The 16,819-nt window shown below is 39.7% G+C and overlaps 1 protein-coding gene across 2 annotated transcripts in view; it reads left to right on the top strand.

Annotated features, from left to right (window-relative positions):
- Positions 1 to 868: 868 nt before the first annotated feature.
- The window catches only part of gpc5c (glypican 5c), a 120,477-nt gene continuing 104,526 nt past the window's right edge, over positions 869 to 16,819 (top strand). For both annotated transcript variants that reach the window (XM_088428573.1, XM_088428571.1), the window contains exons 1-2: positions 869 to 1,241; positions 13,930 to 14,091. In XM_088428573.1, the coding sequence (XP_088284699.1) occupies positions 1,061 to 1,241; positions 13,930 to 14,091 (343 nt within the window). In that variant the 5' untranslated portion in view covers positions 869 to 1,060. The remainder of the gene's footprint in view (positions 1,242 to 13,929; positions 14,092 to 16,819) is intronic.

Raw genomic sequence — 16,819 nt, 5'->3', positions numbered from 1 at the left:
ACAATGGTTTAAGAAGGAGTACGAGATTAACATCTAGCAAATGTTTTTATGCTCCTATTATTTTACTCTATTCGAAAATGAACATGTAATGTTCTTTTCACGGCATTAAACATTAAACTAGATTTGCTGATACTAGCAGAAAAATCCCATGCACCCCTGAAGATACTTCACGTCTCCCTAGGGATGCACGCACCTCCATATGAGGACCACTGGTGTTTACAATATTTTTTCTACATTTACTTCATAGTTTTTGTTTTTAGACTGTGGGAGGAAACTCGGGTACTTGCAGAAAAAAAAAATGTTGGTTAAAAATGGTGCAGCAGCACATCTAGACAGAGATGAAATGAGGGGGTGATCATGGCCCGGGTTCACCGCAAGCTCAGATGCTGCGTTGCCCTCAGGTACGATCTGAAATCAGGTGACACTGAACTATCCGGTTCAAGGAGTTCAAGCGTCTTCACCAGTAGGTGGGAGCAAACTCAATACTTTTTGACTGCCTTCTGAAACTTGATGGACGTGAGCAAGTTATCATTCATAACATTCTGTAGTCGTCACACTCGATACATACAAACAAACAAACAACCCCGAATGCTATTTATGGAATAAATAGTGTAATCCAACACACACGTGATCTTTAATGGCGTATTTATGTTGATGTCTATCAACAAGCACCTGCAGGTCACATAACTAGATTTGTAAAACCTATACAAATGAAACGTATACACAGGAGTTGAGTGAGTTTTATTCAGGGTCGCTCAACCCGCGGGGGAGTGGAGGGGGGGGTCGCTAGGGGGGCGTGCTCGCGCGCACAGCGTGGTCAGAACCAGTCAGCCCACAGCAGCAGAAGCAGCACTCGTCCTGTGTCACGGAGCAGACAGCACACCTCTCCACCGATAATGTGAACAAAACCGCAGTCCGGATCAGATGTTGAAAAACTCATCGTCGCTTCTTTTTTGGACTCCACACGCACTTCCGCGCGCGCACGCACTCACTCCCCGCGGAGTTCCATCCATCCAATCATCCATCCAGCAGGCTCTCCGCTCCGGTGTGACATGCGGCAATGTCCCGCGCAGGAATATGCCCACGCGTCAAGTCCCGCGGAGCTTTTAGGATTTTGCTGGCGCTCTTATTGGCGGCGAGCGCGCTCCAGGTTAGCGCCTACAGTTGTCATGAGGTGAGGGCTGCCTTCCAGATGAGGCAGGTCGGTCCGCTGCACAGAGTCCCGGAGACACCTGGAACAGGTCAGACACTCCCCGCCACGCCCCGCCCCCGATCCGCTCCGGTCCTCTGCGGCCTTCCATGGCTCATCAACAAACGCAAATAGTGAATGGAAAGCAACTAATCACAAGTGGCAGCAGAGTCATTATTGTGAACATATTCGGATTTTTTATCAAACCACTGCAATCGCCAGTCATTTTTTTCACCTATAATTTTTTTCATCTCTATCTATCTATCTATCTATCTATCTATCTATCTATCTATCTATCTATCTATCTATCTATCTATCTATCTATCTATCTATCTATCTATCTATCTATCTATCTATCTATCTGTCTGTCTGTCTGTCTGTCTGTCTGTCTGTCTGTCTGTCTGTCTGTCTGATGTGACATTTAACCTCATTTTTAATACATTCAGTTGAATTTTCATCTTAGCAAGTCAAAAACGGCCACATCTTCTTTATGTTTAAAGTATTTACCTTTAAAAAAATCAATACCACTTCATCAAACTTAATTTAAAATAATCGTGAGCATGTCAGGTGACTAAATTGCCGTGACTTGTGATCAGGCAGCGTGGATTCTGTTTGCAATCCATGACTGTGTGGATGCGGGTGTGAAGGGTTGGTTCCTTCACTACTATTGTGTGACTGGAGACCTATTATGACTTTCTGTTCAAGACAGCTTCAATTCTTCAACTATTATTTGCCATTGTAATGACTGGAAATGCCATTTCAGCTTTCTTACTGCTTCTTTATTAAGAGAAATAGCACCCAATCTGTCAGTGTGCATCATGCTTTAATGCGGCAAAACAATTAACTGTATTATTTTGGTGTGCCTGTCTTGGCCACTGTGGGTGGTGTAAGTCATTCACTTGCAGAAAGAAAAATACTACTACTTTCTTAATTGATGGTTAAATTCCTGTAATACGTCATTTTTCAAGGAAGTTAAAGAATATAAGCCTGTGGGTTTTGTGTATTGTCTGTCTGCATATGTTGCTTCTCCATTTCTGTTGTATTCATATTAATTCTTCCAAAGGAATATGGTAAGATTTAGCCTGTTTTTCACTATGGACAGCAGGAGGTGCTGCATTTCTCTGTAACTATAGCAGACATGGCTGCCATATAATCTCATTTCATCATAAATAAGAGCACATGTATTTGCAAGTTTTTGACAATTATAATTATTTGATGTATTCCTTTTTCATGAAAAACGGTCTAAATCTTACACAGTGTCCCTTTAAGTGCCAAAGTAACAATATTGCACCAAACAACTTTTATAGTATCTCTTCTTTGCTAACCTCACTCAAGCTACATCCTTTTGATTTATCAATACAAAACTAGAATATTTTACAATTTGTGTTGAAACATGTTACAGTCCAGCATAGTGGGTGAGGAGGTGGACGGTGTGGACCCGGTGGCAGGGATTCAGGTTGCATTTAGAAAACTAATGGTTTAATATGAAGAATGAAAATGGGCTGGATGGCATCATACAAAGTAACAAAACCCAGAATTAATCTACTCCAAAATAAACTTAAACAACTGACTCTGGAGAACACAAGAACAAATTTAACGGAGACTAGCAAAAACCTTGACGGATATTAAGACAGGGCGACAGCAACTGTGCAACAATAACCCAACACCAGCTGAAAAGAAACTGCAAATTAAATACACTCACAACTAACGAGGCGACAAGAAACAATTGGAAGAGGAAGCTGATCGGCCAACACAAGGGGCAGGTTAACTGACAGTTAACACTGACAAAGACCGACACGAAGGGAACAACACCTGAACTAAGCACATGAACAAAACGCCCATACTCGAAAACGCAACTAAAACCTGAGAAAAGGCCAAAACAGAAAAGAACAGAAAAAACCCTGATAACAACGCACAACAAACCACAACAGAACTTGACAAAATATCTACTGCTTTGAAAACCCGTTGCTTTGCCACCTGTTAGCATGTCAGTGGTGATTTTATTGCTAGCATTAAGGTATGCGGACTTTGCCAAGGCAAATCTCCTGTGTGACTGTTTTAAATTAAACAACTATATTCCCTTGTTTCATGTTTAGTTTGACACAATTGCACACTGTGAGAGGCATTCAAAAACTTGAAGCTTATTTTTAAGGAGCCGTTTTCTTCTGCCAAATAATTGATAGTTTCAAACTGTTGAATTTTGCATCTCTTATCTCATCGTGGTATGTGTTTTTCCTCCTTCACGCAAAGGGAAATATTGTTTTACGAGGATACCCATTGATTCCAAACACATTTTGGAGGTAAAAGACATCTTGAGAGGCTTCAACTATGCTGACTTTCTCTGGGGGTTAGCGTTGTCAGTCCTCTGAATATGCGTTCCATTGATGCGGCTCCATAGCGACCATCTTTGCTTAGCGGTTTTGCCCTTTCAATGTGCAGATGCCTTGCGGAAGTGAGTTTCGGGGCATGAAGTCTGGACATTGGATAGCTGAGTGCAAAGCGTCTCCAAACCATCTGATATTTGTTTGTGAAGCTGTTTGTTGTCGCTACTAGCAACAAGAGGATGAGCGTTTGGTTTATGAGCGGCGCTTGCACGCTCACAGGCAGCAGACGGAAGGACCTTGGTCTTTGGAGAATGCTGGCAGTTAGAACTGAGCTTAGCGTGACAAGCTAACACGTCATGCGTTTGTGACCCTTTTGTGGAAGGTAAATGGTAGTCTGTTGCGGCAGTTGCTTCCCCGATTTTTACATGAATTTTAATCAAATTAAATACTGGTAGGCAGTGGCAGGAATTGCAAGTTGAGGAAACAACAAATTTGATTGAAAACAGCAACAACAACCACATATTTTTCCCAGATCCTTAACGAGAAGATTAGTCAAAAATGTTCCTTTCCATGTTGTATGCAAAATTTCTAGTCTAAATAAGGTATTCTGATTTATATTATATTTGCGGAATCTAATTTAAGCAGCAGCAAAATTCACCCATTTGAATGCATCACAGGGGGTGGCCATTTTGTACAGAAGCATAGAGATGCCAAAGTGCCGGACATATTTTTGACAGGCAAACTTATTTGTATTTACTTGCAACTACGTTCAAACGTATTTACAATTCTATTTGAATGCACTTGTAAATATGGTCAAACATATTTATAACTGCATTCAAACGTACTTGCAAATTCATGAAAATATTCCGTTTTTAGCATTTAGCTTAAAAGTGCATTCCAACGCACTTGGCTTGATGTTTGGGTGTATCTCAAAAATATGTTTGAACACATTTTAAAATAGCTTTGGACGCATTTGAGAATATGTTTTGATACATTGGAAAGTATGTTCGGACACATTTGGTAACACGTTTGGACTTACTTGAAAATACGTTCGGATGCACTTGCCAATATGTTCGAATGTACATGTTTGAATGCAATTGCAAATACTTCCAGGCTAAATGCTTAAAATATTGTATTAGTTCCCATAATGCCATGACGTGTTAATAAGCAAACTCTGTAGCAATGTGCGGAAAAAAAATACCATGTTTTTAGCATTTAGCTTATTGTGGACATATATGCAAAAAAATTCAAATATTTGCAAATGAGATAGCCAGTCAAAAATTTTGACTCCACATCGGGAGCGCTGCACTTTCGTAGTTTTGCTACTTGCCGTGGACGGAAAATGACATTGTTGCTGAGGGTTCAAGTAGCCACCAATCACAGCTCAGATAGCGCAAATCACTATCACCAAATTCAGATGAGCTGTGATTCGGTCACACAAAAGCTGTGTATAACTCATCACTTTAGAACAAAATCATATACTTTTAGTCTCAACGCAGTCACATGCTTGACCATCCCAAAACCTTTGAGAGATGCGTATGTGAACCACTAGTCTACAAATGACCTCTTCGACCCTTATAGTCATATCTCAAAAAGAAACTTTGCAATAATTTGTGTTTGTAGGCTTCTAAGGTTTCTGCTATGGCCTTCCGAGCCACAGCTGATCAAACAGCGCTGGATTTTTTTTTTACGAGTACATTTTGGGCTTCTTGTTTTTGCTTCTTGTTTACACTCGCCTTTCGAGTAGCTTGTTTTGGGTTAGACACGATCATGCCTTCAAAGTGCTGAGCAGCGGTGGGGATGTTTGAGTGGGAGCTTTGCTGCGTGTGTTTGTTGTGCTACAGCGCGTCACTTTTCTCAGATCAAATGCCAACACAAGCAAGGCCCCAAATTTCAAGTGGCAAAACTTCAGCTCCTTTCACACTGCCACGCTTGTGTCGGGATACAGAGTGGCGTTTCATTCAACGCATTTTTCAGCAAATGTGCCAAGAGTGTGGCAACGGGCAACATCAGACACTTCTAACTGGAAATGATCATGAAAAAAAAGATTCACACTTTAAGGTTGTGTATTTTTTGCTATGTTTGATCTTAGAATGTTTAAATCATGGGATGTCCACACTGTGACCCCAGGGCCATCTGTGGCCCTCCATCAATTTTTTGGCGGCCCAAGGCATATCGCAAGAAAAAAAAAGTTCAAATAAACTTGTTTTATATCTACTAAATATATAATATATATTTAAGTGTTATACACCCTAACCCCTAAGACAATCTCTGACGTGAATCGTTTTTGCTGAGATTCTGAGAGTTATACTGTGCGCTACTTGTGTGCCGTGATACGCAGCCAAACACCACATAGTGAGATTAGGTCATAAAGCCTCTTGGAAGGCAGACGCTCAGCAGAGCAGTTCAGGCGACGACGCTCCACTCGGCCTCTCAAAGCAAAAAGTACCCAGCTAAAAAAAAAAAAAAAATCTGGTTTAAGTAAAAAAAAAAAAAAAAAAACATTTGCCAGTTGGGTAAGAATTTTTGTTTTTGTCTGGAAAGCCAATTTAAGATTTTTTTTTTCTAATGGTTTTAGGAAAAGTCTGAGTGCAAAAACAAAAACGAAATTCTAAATTTAAGCATGCTCCAAATCAAATTCAAGAAAAGGTAAAATTTAATAAAATAATTCATATTGTAAAAATCGTTTCAGTAGGTTTTTCAAAATATAGCTCAAAAGAAACATTTTCCACCCTTATTTAAGCCTAGATTCAAGCAAATAGTTCATGGACAGTATCCTGTAAAATGGAAGCAACATTTCCTCAATTTGAAAGTTGAAGCCAGTTTTCCTGGCAAAGGTTTTCTAGATGCAGTTTTTTAAATTAGTAATGAATGAGAACATGTTTCCTCAAATTATACCCATGCAAAACTGTAATTTTAAAACAAGAGGACCCCAAAAATATTTCCGACAAAGTAGACAATGACAGTAGATTTAAGTAAACATAATACTAATATGGTACGTAATTTGTGTACATCAGTTCTTCTAATAAGATTTAGTTTTTGCCATTATTTCCGAACAAAAGAAAAGTAGTCTTGGTCTTAAGCTGAAGATCATTCAAATCATCTTTTCATCGTTCTACGAGAAAAAATATAAACATTTTGAACAAAAACTCTTTAGGATATGTTAAAGATGATATGTTGGTGTAGGTATTCTCTCGTTTTTATATATATATATATATATATATATATATATATATATATATATATATATATATATATAAAATAGGGCATCGGTGTCCAAACTATGTTCCGGGGGCCATTCTTGGCCCTCCATCCCAGTTTCAGTGGCCCACAGGATATGCTAAAAAAAATTTGAGGCAGCGTCAGAAGCGTCGGGAAAAAAAATCCTAATTTTCCTCATCACATTTAACAGAAAGTATTGACTTAACAGTTTATGAAATAGTCAGATTGTATAGAACATATGAAATTATAAAACAATTGCTTTCTTGCTGGTTGACATTTATTTACCCTGTTCAATAAGTTAAAGTAAAAAAAAAAAAAAAACTTTCAAAATGATAATAATCAGTTACATGTTTGTTTATTTTTTTGTATGTACAGTTGTTATGGGCTAAAGGAAAATGTGCTAAGTGCAAAGCAATCTTCTGATGTTCTTAATAGCAGGGGAATGGCAACGCTGTGTGTCGCCACATCCTTAACCAGTTAGACCATCAAAAGTTCTGGCCTGTCCTCTAAGCTCAACATGGCCTTTGATTGGCTGGAGATGGACTATTTGGATTCTCCTTTTAACTTGGCCTTTCTTGCTGAGAGAGCAAACACATGGAGGACACGTCCTGCTCATGTAGACAAAAATTAGTGCGCATCTGCCTTTTCCCATGTTCCAACTTGGGTAAAATCCAACATTCCCGGCAGAGCCTGAAAAAGATGTGAGCAAAGTAGCAGAGCCCAAGATGAAGAAGTCATTGTGGCAATGGCCTCCAAGGTTCTTTGTCCGTGGCGCCAGGCTTACCAGTGCCGCGCCGGTTCAAAGTCGATTACCGTGTTTGAGTTTGAGCATACCTACGCAATATGGCCCAACATAATTGCAAATAATTTTCAGCATACTTGCACAATGTGTTCGGACGTACTCGCAAATACGTTTAAACGTGCATGCACAATGTTTGAACGTGTTTGCAAATACGTTTGAACAAACGTGCGCAAACTTGTACAGAAAGGCAAACGTTCAAACATACTTGCACGGCATGTTTAAATGTATTTTCGAATACGCTCAAATACGCACTCACAATTTGTCAGCCATACCCGAAAATACGTTTGAGCATACTTGCACAGTATGTTGAAATGTAGTTGCACAAAGTTTGAATGTGCTTGCAAATACATCCAGACATTCAATCCCAGATACTGATCTCATTCAATGCCAGGGACGTATTTTCACTTTTTTTTTTTTTTTAAAGTCCAGACATTCAATCCCAGATACTCCAAAAAACATGAAAATAAGTCTCTGGCATTGAACGAGTTAAGTTGAACAGCATGCTTTGCTCTCTGATCTAACGACGCCCGCCTCGCTCAGCCCGTCAGCCTTGTGCTTTGCCCTCTTAGTGCTCCGTGTCTGACCCCTGGCCTTTTCCCCAACTTTCGGCCCATGTGCCAGACCCTGACAGGCCTTCGCAGCAATAACCTGACCGCTTTTAAAGGCGTCCAAAAAATGCAGGTACGTTGTAAAGAATCCTTTGAGGCGTATTTGGATTTGGCACGGTCGAGCCCAAGCCCCGCCCCTTGGTAGAAGCTCAGCGGATCAGACGAGTTAAAAGCGAAGCCGTTTCCTCAGTCCCAAGCACTCTTAATTGCTTGTTTTCTTACAATATTTTTCTCCCTCTCATGTCAAATATCAAAATAACAGTGTCAGGAAACCTTAACCCTCTTCTTGATCCGCGTGAAACCGTATGAAAGAGATGTGGCCTGCGTGTCTTTTATTTTAATCAGTCGAAAAAAAGGGCCTCTCAGCAATATGGAGCTGGGCCACTGTGACAAGGCGTATTGCGCATGGCATGTCAGCATAGTTGTGTATTGTGCAGCCGAGGGCACTGAGCTGTCAGTGCCGAAGGGATTGCGACTAACAAGCGGCGAGCCCTGAGCCCAAGCTTTAATATGCTCAATTACTCCAGAGGTATTTGTCACCTGACGATGATTAAGGGAATTAGGACTCCCGCTTGAGTCTTAAGGGTTAAGTGTGTGAACGCTTTAGCCAGGCACAATCAATTCGGTGGCCACAAATGAGTAAGAAGCAGGGCTGCCTGTCAAGAACCCCCCCTGCCTCCCAGCGCCACTTTATCAGCTTGAAAACCACATTTTTTTTTCTGCTAATTGGTGGTCAAAAATGGCTCGTGATTAATTCATTAAGAAAGAAAGACCAATTTTATGTTTATTAAGATTCTAAACATTATTTTTTTCAGCACTTATTTATATTTCTCTTTTTTTTTACTGTTTGACTAAAGGAGGGTCTGTAATGGCTGGTATGAAGAAAATTTAGTCCTAAATTACTTCAAGGAATTGATTATTTACGTACTGAGTGATTACCCTTGGTAACTCAGTGCAAAACTACTGGAGTACTTTAAGTGCTACACTATCGTTATTGATTCCTAAGGTAACTGATTACTTAGTTACTATTACTTAAGTTATTTAGTACCAGACATTTTTTTTTACTATTCTTTAGTCACAAACTTGAAAATCAAAAATACAATGAGTGCTCAACTCTTGAGCAGTCACTGATAGCCAGTACCAATACATCTAGTACTTTTTTTTCTGATACACAAAATGACTCCCTAAAATCAATGATTGCATTAAAATTAAATAAAATGTTCTATTTTTTCATGTGTAATTTCTAGGTTGTGTTCATAAAACTGCTTCAATAGATCAGCCGATATTGCTGTTGGCACCTGATACTTGTTAATGGTACTCTCCTATTCCTACTCTCAATAATATATTTATTATCTGTTGAAATACCTTCAATGTAATAACCTCTGGGAAATTGTGTAGCAGGATCAGCTATTTTTCATCAAACGTGCTATTATGGGACCAATCGACTCCTTAAGCAGTTTGACATTTCGTGAGCAGTTTTGCAAGGAAGAATTGATGAGATCCGATCAGTTTGCAGATGTTTAAAATAACTATTTTGCCAAATGAAGTCATCCATATGGCATAGCTTGATGATAAAGGATTTCACATGCTATCTTAAGACAGCCCATTGGTTTTTGAGACGTAGCAGAAAATCCACTCCAACTGTCAGTTGATTGCAGAGGCCTTTAATCAGATGCTATAACCTTGCCAAACTGCCCGATGAATTACAGCTGATCTGCTGCCTGAATTTGACTAAGTGAATTGCTTCTGAACCCCCGCCAAAGCTACACAGTAGCCATCAGACGTAACTTTGGAGAGTGCAGCAAATCTCAAAAATTGTATCACGATTTTTTTTTTTTTAAATGTCTAGTGCGCCTCATAGTGGACGTTTGTGGAAATGTGGTGCAGTTTGATAATAAAACAAGGATGGAACAGAACAGATTACCTGCATTGTCATTGTATCGCTAGAAGTGATATGGTATCACTAGTGCCTGCAGATATGACTCCGTAAACTGCCTCAAAATAATTACAGGGCAACTTCTGTTTTTTTTTTTTTTTTTTTTAAACTTTCTTTGCATGCATGAAGGTTGGGCGGGGGGTCTTTGTCTTTAACCCTCCAGACCTAAGCATCAGACTAGCATGATACGTTTGTGTTTCTAATACCAATAAATATGTTGAATTTTGATTATGCTGCCGTTTGTTTGAGGTGATTTGACAAAACTTTACCCAAAAAATTAAAGTCCTGATGCTTAGCCCTCTTACAAGATTGCTCTCAATACATGACTTAAAAAGGCTAACGTAATTTCCAACTTTTGCATTTTGCTTTTCCAACTTTTTATACCCATGCATGTAAAACCAACTTAATTTCAGTATAATATTAAGGGTTATAGGTGATAATAAACATTATTTAGAAAATATATATTTTTTTTTTGTTTTTTAGGAATTTTTCAAACTTTACTCTGCCTCACAGTGGACATTCAGGGAAATGCGATGCAATTTAACAATAATAATAGAATACAATAGAATAGAATGCCTTATCGTCATATAGCTGGTTGTGACACAATATCACTAATGATTGCAGAGTTGACTCAAAGAGTCCTCTCTGAAAATAATTAGATAGCAACTGATGTTTTTTTTTTTTTTTTAATCCTTCTTGGCCTGCATGAAATATGAGGAGGTGATATTTGGCTTGAATATAGCTTAAAAGCACTGTGATTTGAATGTTAATGTATTCATTCATTTATTCATTTATTCATTCATTCATTTGTACTACACACTTCTTAACGTACCAAGCATTCAATATTCTGTTTCAAATTAAAATGTATTGTATCCTCTGGAAAGAAATGTAGCTCTAATTCTAATTTTAATACCGCGATATTTTTCCTCACAGTTATCACACTACCAGGATTTAACATCAGCCAGTGCCGAGTTTGAAAAAATATTTTAGTTTCGCCTTCACTGCAATTATGTTCGAAAACGTTCCATCGATTCCAAAATCTCAGCTGTTGCAAAAAGACTGCAGACACATTTGACTTGGCCGCTAATGGTCCCGCAAAACCCGAGCAGGTATATTTGTAACTCAGTCAGACGGTCTTGATTGCGGCGGCGGCTTTAAGAGACAAAGTCTTTCTGCGTATCACTTACGCCATGCAGCTACTCGCAAGGGACGGCCAGGTCGGCCAGGATTACACAGAGAGTCCCCTGCATATTCATTTCATATCAGAGAGATAATACGCTAACACCAAGGAAAATGAGAGCCAGATTATGCACGATGAGCTCACTTATGGGCATGTCGCAAAAGAAGCAGTACGTTATCTTTATTCATTGCGCTGTGGCAGCGGGTTCACATTCAGTCAGGAGTCTGTCACAGTGTCATTTGCAGAGATATCACAATGTTGATTGTAAAGAAAACAACTGCAGAACATTCTATAGTCAATATGGTGTCATGCAGCTAACATCTGCCGTACGTCAAATCAAATAGAATCACGTATATACAAATACTTCTAGAGTTACCGGCTCATATCTTTCTGATTTGCTGAAATATATGCCACTGCGGCATCACGGGGCTTTAAACGGCGCAACAAGAGGTGCTAGTCACCAGCTAGCTTGTGAGTTAACCACTGATGTTCCGTTTTGACTGGGACAGTCCTGATCTTGAGTCTTGTATCCCGTGTTCCAACAGATGTCACCAGAACCATTGGTTTGTCCCAATTTTACATAGGTCGTGCCCCAATGGCCCGTTTTTGTTGTTTTTAAAGTTCTACATGCCAATCACACTGTTGTCATTTATTTGATAATCAAATCAACCAATATGAACTGTTTACATTAACGTTCACATTATATTGAAACTAGGACGACTGTAAATTTTCGCCTATGAGCTGATGCTTTTTTGTCATGTTTTGAACCCTGAGGCTTATTGTTCAGTACGACTTTTCTGATGTTTTTTTGTTTTGTTTTTTTTAAATGTGCTTGCAAAAGCATCCATCCATCCATTTCCAATAGCCGCTTATCTTCACAAAAGTTGCAAGCTTGCTGCATTCATATATATTTAAATACTGATGCATATACTTACAGACACCTTGTGATATTCCAGGGTAAATGCTAGGTTTGAACATTTGCCTACAAGTGCGCTGAATATCATTTGCAAATATTTTCGAATGTATTTGGAGATGCAACATTGAGAATGGGGTGAACGAATTGAATAGAATGCCTTTGTTGTTTTTGAAAAAGGTATACAGTACAACAAAATTGTAAATAAAAATAGTACATAAATAAATAGAATGAAAAATACACGTAAAGTATAATTAGAATATAATAAAAATCATAGTTTCACAGGAGGGAAATCATTCTTTTTTTCAGCGCACTCTTGTTTTGTTGTTATTGTGAGCGGTAATAGCTCCAGTGAATAAAGCTGCCCGTGAGTCTGTTTGGCCTGCTTTTGTGAGCCCTGTTGTTGGAAGTGGAAGAAGATCCAGTTTTGGCTTCACTTCTCCGGGAACAAATGGAGTCCCGGCAAGTAATGAAGAGACACCCAGGCCTGTCGAGGATATGCCCGGCAAATGGTAGAGCGGGGCAGAAAGGGAAAGAGGGATTGAGAATGCGAGCCTATTGTGTTTCACGGAGGGATTTGGTCGCTGAGGCGCTGCTCTTGCGCTCGCTCCTAAGGCCATACTTTAGGCTCCAGTTACAACACCTGCCTTGCGGCCCTTCCCCCTGTCCAGCGAGTTATCATATCAGGCTACTGCCTACGAGTTTGGGCAGGGAAACAAGTGGGAAAAGACTGTTTGACTAGCCGGAGCTCATTGTGAGCACTGGAAATGATGTCATTGGCTGTGTTTATAATGGTGCAAAGCAGGTGACGCTGGCAGGAACAGGGTGGCCTCGTTTTCAGCTGATGTAATCGTCTGATTGAGCTGTTTGGCCGATCATCGTTAGCTCGTTGCCTTCGCGCCGTTGTTGCGAATGATGCTATAACGGGCGATTACCATTTGAGCCTGTTTGTTTTCGTACAAGACGCGTGGTCAATCCTGATCGCGCTCAACGACAACGCTACGTTAATATAGCATGGAGATATTTATAGCGGGGAACGTCGTCGTATACTTGGTCTACTTTCTCACCCTCCCATGGTGCCTCTTGTGTCTCCCAGCAGAGTTATGGGCTGTTTATCTGTGTGCATACTCCAGCCACTGTACAAACACGCGCATACTCAGGCTCCACGCTGGATGATCATATGCGACATACATAAATCTGTAGTCCTCCGGAAGCAACGGGACTATGGCGGATTTGGACTCTGTTCAGAGAGGTTTATTATTAGCCGAGGCAAACATCAGCTGATCTGTTTCAAACCTTTTATTGTTACGTGATTAACTTCAATAACATACTTGCAAACGGGACCTTTGTTTAAAGTTGGCAAGTGTCGAGGAAGGTAGCGGGGCTTTTGATGTTGTCTGGGTTTGTTCAAAGTTGCGTTTCTTCTTCAAATCTTCTAAAAAAATCGTAATTGTTCTGAAAAACTCATTTGTTTTTTTATGTCATTTTGAACATGATCAAAATTTCCTTCTCGCATGAAAAACATTTAAGACAGTTTCATAATGTTTTAAGAATATTGCATTCTCGTCAGGGTTTGTTCAAGTTGCAAATGTTAGCCAAAAGGTTGCAATTTTGCAGATGATAAGCAGATGTTTGCTTGTACCTATTTTGCTGCAAATGGCCGGCAACGCTCTGCCTATCATCTGCCAAATTGTCTGGCAATTGTTTTCTTGCAGAACTGATTTCCTGTGACTTATGTCTGCCTTTTTCTCTCAGATGTGGATCTGTTGGTGTGCAAGCACCAGGGTCCATCTTGCTGCACCCGCAAAATGGAGGAAAGCTACCAGTTAGCAGTCAAGCGAGAAACCCTCCACAACATTTACCTCTACAGTTACGAGCTGAAACACCTGATCGCTAGCCACTCGGATGCCTTCCAGGGTAAGTGCAAACACTGCAAATCAGGCTTCTTCCTGGATTGAATGAAATGGACTTGCTTTTGAAGTATAGCATGTTTGGTGAGACAGTGCTGATTTATTCCTCGAGTACATTCTGATCTTCCCGCTGGTGCTTGATTGATATTCTACTCACACTCTTGCAAGCTGAACCTTTTAGAGTTTTTTTTTTTTTTTAATGGTATGACATGATTATACAAGACACCTGCCTTTTATGGGTTGGAACTGATCATTTGAAGAAGAATTATAATTTGACTTTGCCATTAGTGACACAATTTTTCAGCAAGTGAGCCAGACTAAAAAATAGACTATCCATCTATTGTCAATCTATTGAGGTTGCAGAATAAAATACACCTAAGCGATACTACTACAAATGTCAAGAAGAGCATTGTCGGTTGGAAAAATATATTTCACAGAGTATGTAATTGAAAAAAAGTTGAGAAGCAGCGCTCTAGGGCCGAAGCTACCGCAGCTCTATAGCTGTGCTATCTAAATTTAAACATTTCTTCGCTAAAAGCAGCACAGTCCCACATTGTTGGATAGATACATGGGATGTTTTTGTGTTCTGTGTTTTATAGTTGTATTATTATCGCAAGCTTATAATTACACTTAGAGGACAATACTCCGCTTTAACCTAGGCCATGTTTTACTCCATAATGAATGAGCGGACGCCACTGATCTTCTCTCAAATCGGGGAAAAAAAGGAATGGAATTTGTCAAAACTAACATTGCTGTCACGGAAATGAATACTTTTCACTTTGTTGGAATTACAGTGCCGTCAAACATGTTCTGCAGAAGGTCACAAAGTGCTGGACCTGGGCCTCTTCTCAGTGCACTAATACAAGCAGAAATGTTTCTGGAATTTGCCCTTTTCATCTTCATTAAGCTCTTTCACGTCTTACCTCATGTCTGTAAGCGTCTGGCTGAATGAAGACCGAGTGCTCCACACGGACAAAAGCTAAGATGGAAAAATAACAATGTGATATCAACAGATACTGGAGGAGGGGGGGTATCATCGACGCTAAAAAAGATGACATCACAAGCTGGCCACTTGCAAAGCCTTCTAAGGACAGTTTGCTTCGCTGTCTGTGTGCTTCAGGTGGAATGTTGCAAGTGGCTTTTGTACATTTGAAATAACTCAAGGCTGAAAACTAAACTAAACTGAGAATGGAAAGGCCCGCTAAAGGTCCCAAATATTCTTTGAATGACATTTCACATTTCGCCGCGGTTCAGGCCACTGTCGGAGGAAGAGGATGAAGAGTAGGAAGAGTTATGTCAGGCGCTCCAACACCAACGCCACCAATGAGCTACACAGGCCAACTTCAAAACATACACACAATAGCCATATCAGGTGTTTATTTTGAAGTTTTTCTCCGGAGCGATGGTCTGTTACAATTCGCTGAACACCTTCGAGTCTCCATTTGATTCTGATGTGAGGATTAGACACATGGTGCATTCACATGCAGTCAGACATTTCAAACTTACACAGAATAAAAGGCCATCGATGCATTTGACAATAGTCACTGTAGTATGATGATAATTATCGTGGTTAAAAATGTCATTGACTATTACTTACTAAAATTGTTGCTTCATGTCCCTAGGATTAACCTGCCAAACAAATGCTCCAAAAATGAGACATTTGCTCCTCATAATTCACAAAAATGCTCAGCAAAAAAACAAAAAAACAAAAAAAAAAACAATTTTTAGCATTGTACAGTTAATACAGTGGATTATTTTGGTGATTACATTTCTTTGCTTGCCCTTCCACTGCAGATTTGTCTTTGACTAAATAGGTAATAATATTTGTTAACAACATCATATTATTGTTTATTAAAAAGTATTGCTTCAGGTTGCTGAAAACATTCTACAGGAAATTTTAAAAAATGTTCCTCTAATTAAGTCAATGCTGCTCTGCAAAAAAAAAAAAAAAAACTGAAAATTTGAGGCTTGTAAATCTGATTTTGCCTTTATCACAGTTTTAATATCCTTCTCAGACCCTCCTTACTCATTTGTGTCCACATTTGTGTCCACTTATTGTCTTTCCTTTGTGTTCCAAATCTTTCGACTCATTAAAGCTACCATAACTAAATCCAATTGTCCCCAGTGGAGGACTTTTTTTTTTCATGTGTTTGGTTATGATGCAGTTCACTGTGCTGTCCTGCTGAGACAAAAAGGACACAATTTTGGACAGAAATGAATAGGCTGGCTCTCAAGAGGCTATAATGTGATTCCTATCGTTCCAAGTCTGACTGAGGGGTGAACCGTATTGAAGGAAGTGCCCATGAGAGGAGAAAATGTTGTGCATGTGTGTGTTTTCATTGGCCGAGCCTTGTTTGGACAGTCCAAAAGGCCCTACTGTGCTTTGTCATGTGAGGGAGTTGTCATGTCACGACCCTACAAACACGCACCACATTTATACATGTTCCCCAGAAGTATATTCGGATAGAGTATTAGAATGTTCAAATCAAGTTTCATGTTGCTCAAGCGCACACGGAACCACGAATCTCGAGATCAGCTCACCACAAAAGCCTGGCGGGTGGTTCCATCTTCTTTATGTCACAAAAATCCGCTATAACAATAACCACATGCTTTTTTATCCTTTTCAACTTTTGTGAAACACACACACAGATACGCCCAGGCTCGCCCCTCTGTTCTCCTCTCTCCCTTTTATGTAAACAAACACACCTTCCTAATCCACTTTTCAGGAGGAGACA

The sequence above is a fragment of the Hippichthys cyanospilos genome, chromosome 12, assembly GCF_059441005.1.
Source record: "Hippichthys cyanospilos isolate Australia breed blue-spotted pipefish chromosome 12, RoL_Hcya_1.0, whole genome shotgun sequence".
In the NCBI taxonomy this organism is placed as follows: domain Eukaryota; kingdom Metazoa; phylum Chordata; class Actinopteri; order Syngnathiformes; family Syngnathidae; genus Hippichthys; species Hippichthys cyanospilos.
Note: the sequence above shows the minus strand (reverse complement) of the source record. Positions and strands in the feature narration are given on the sequence as shown.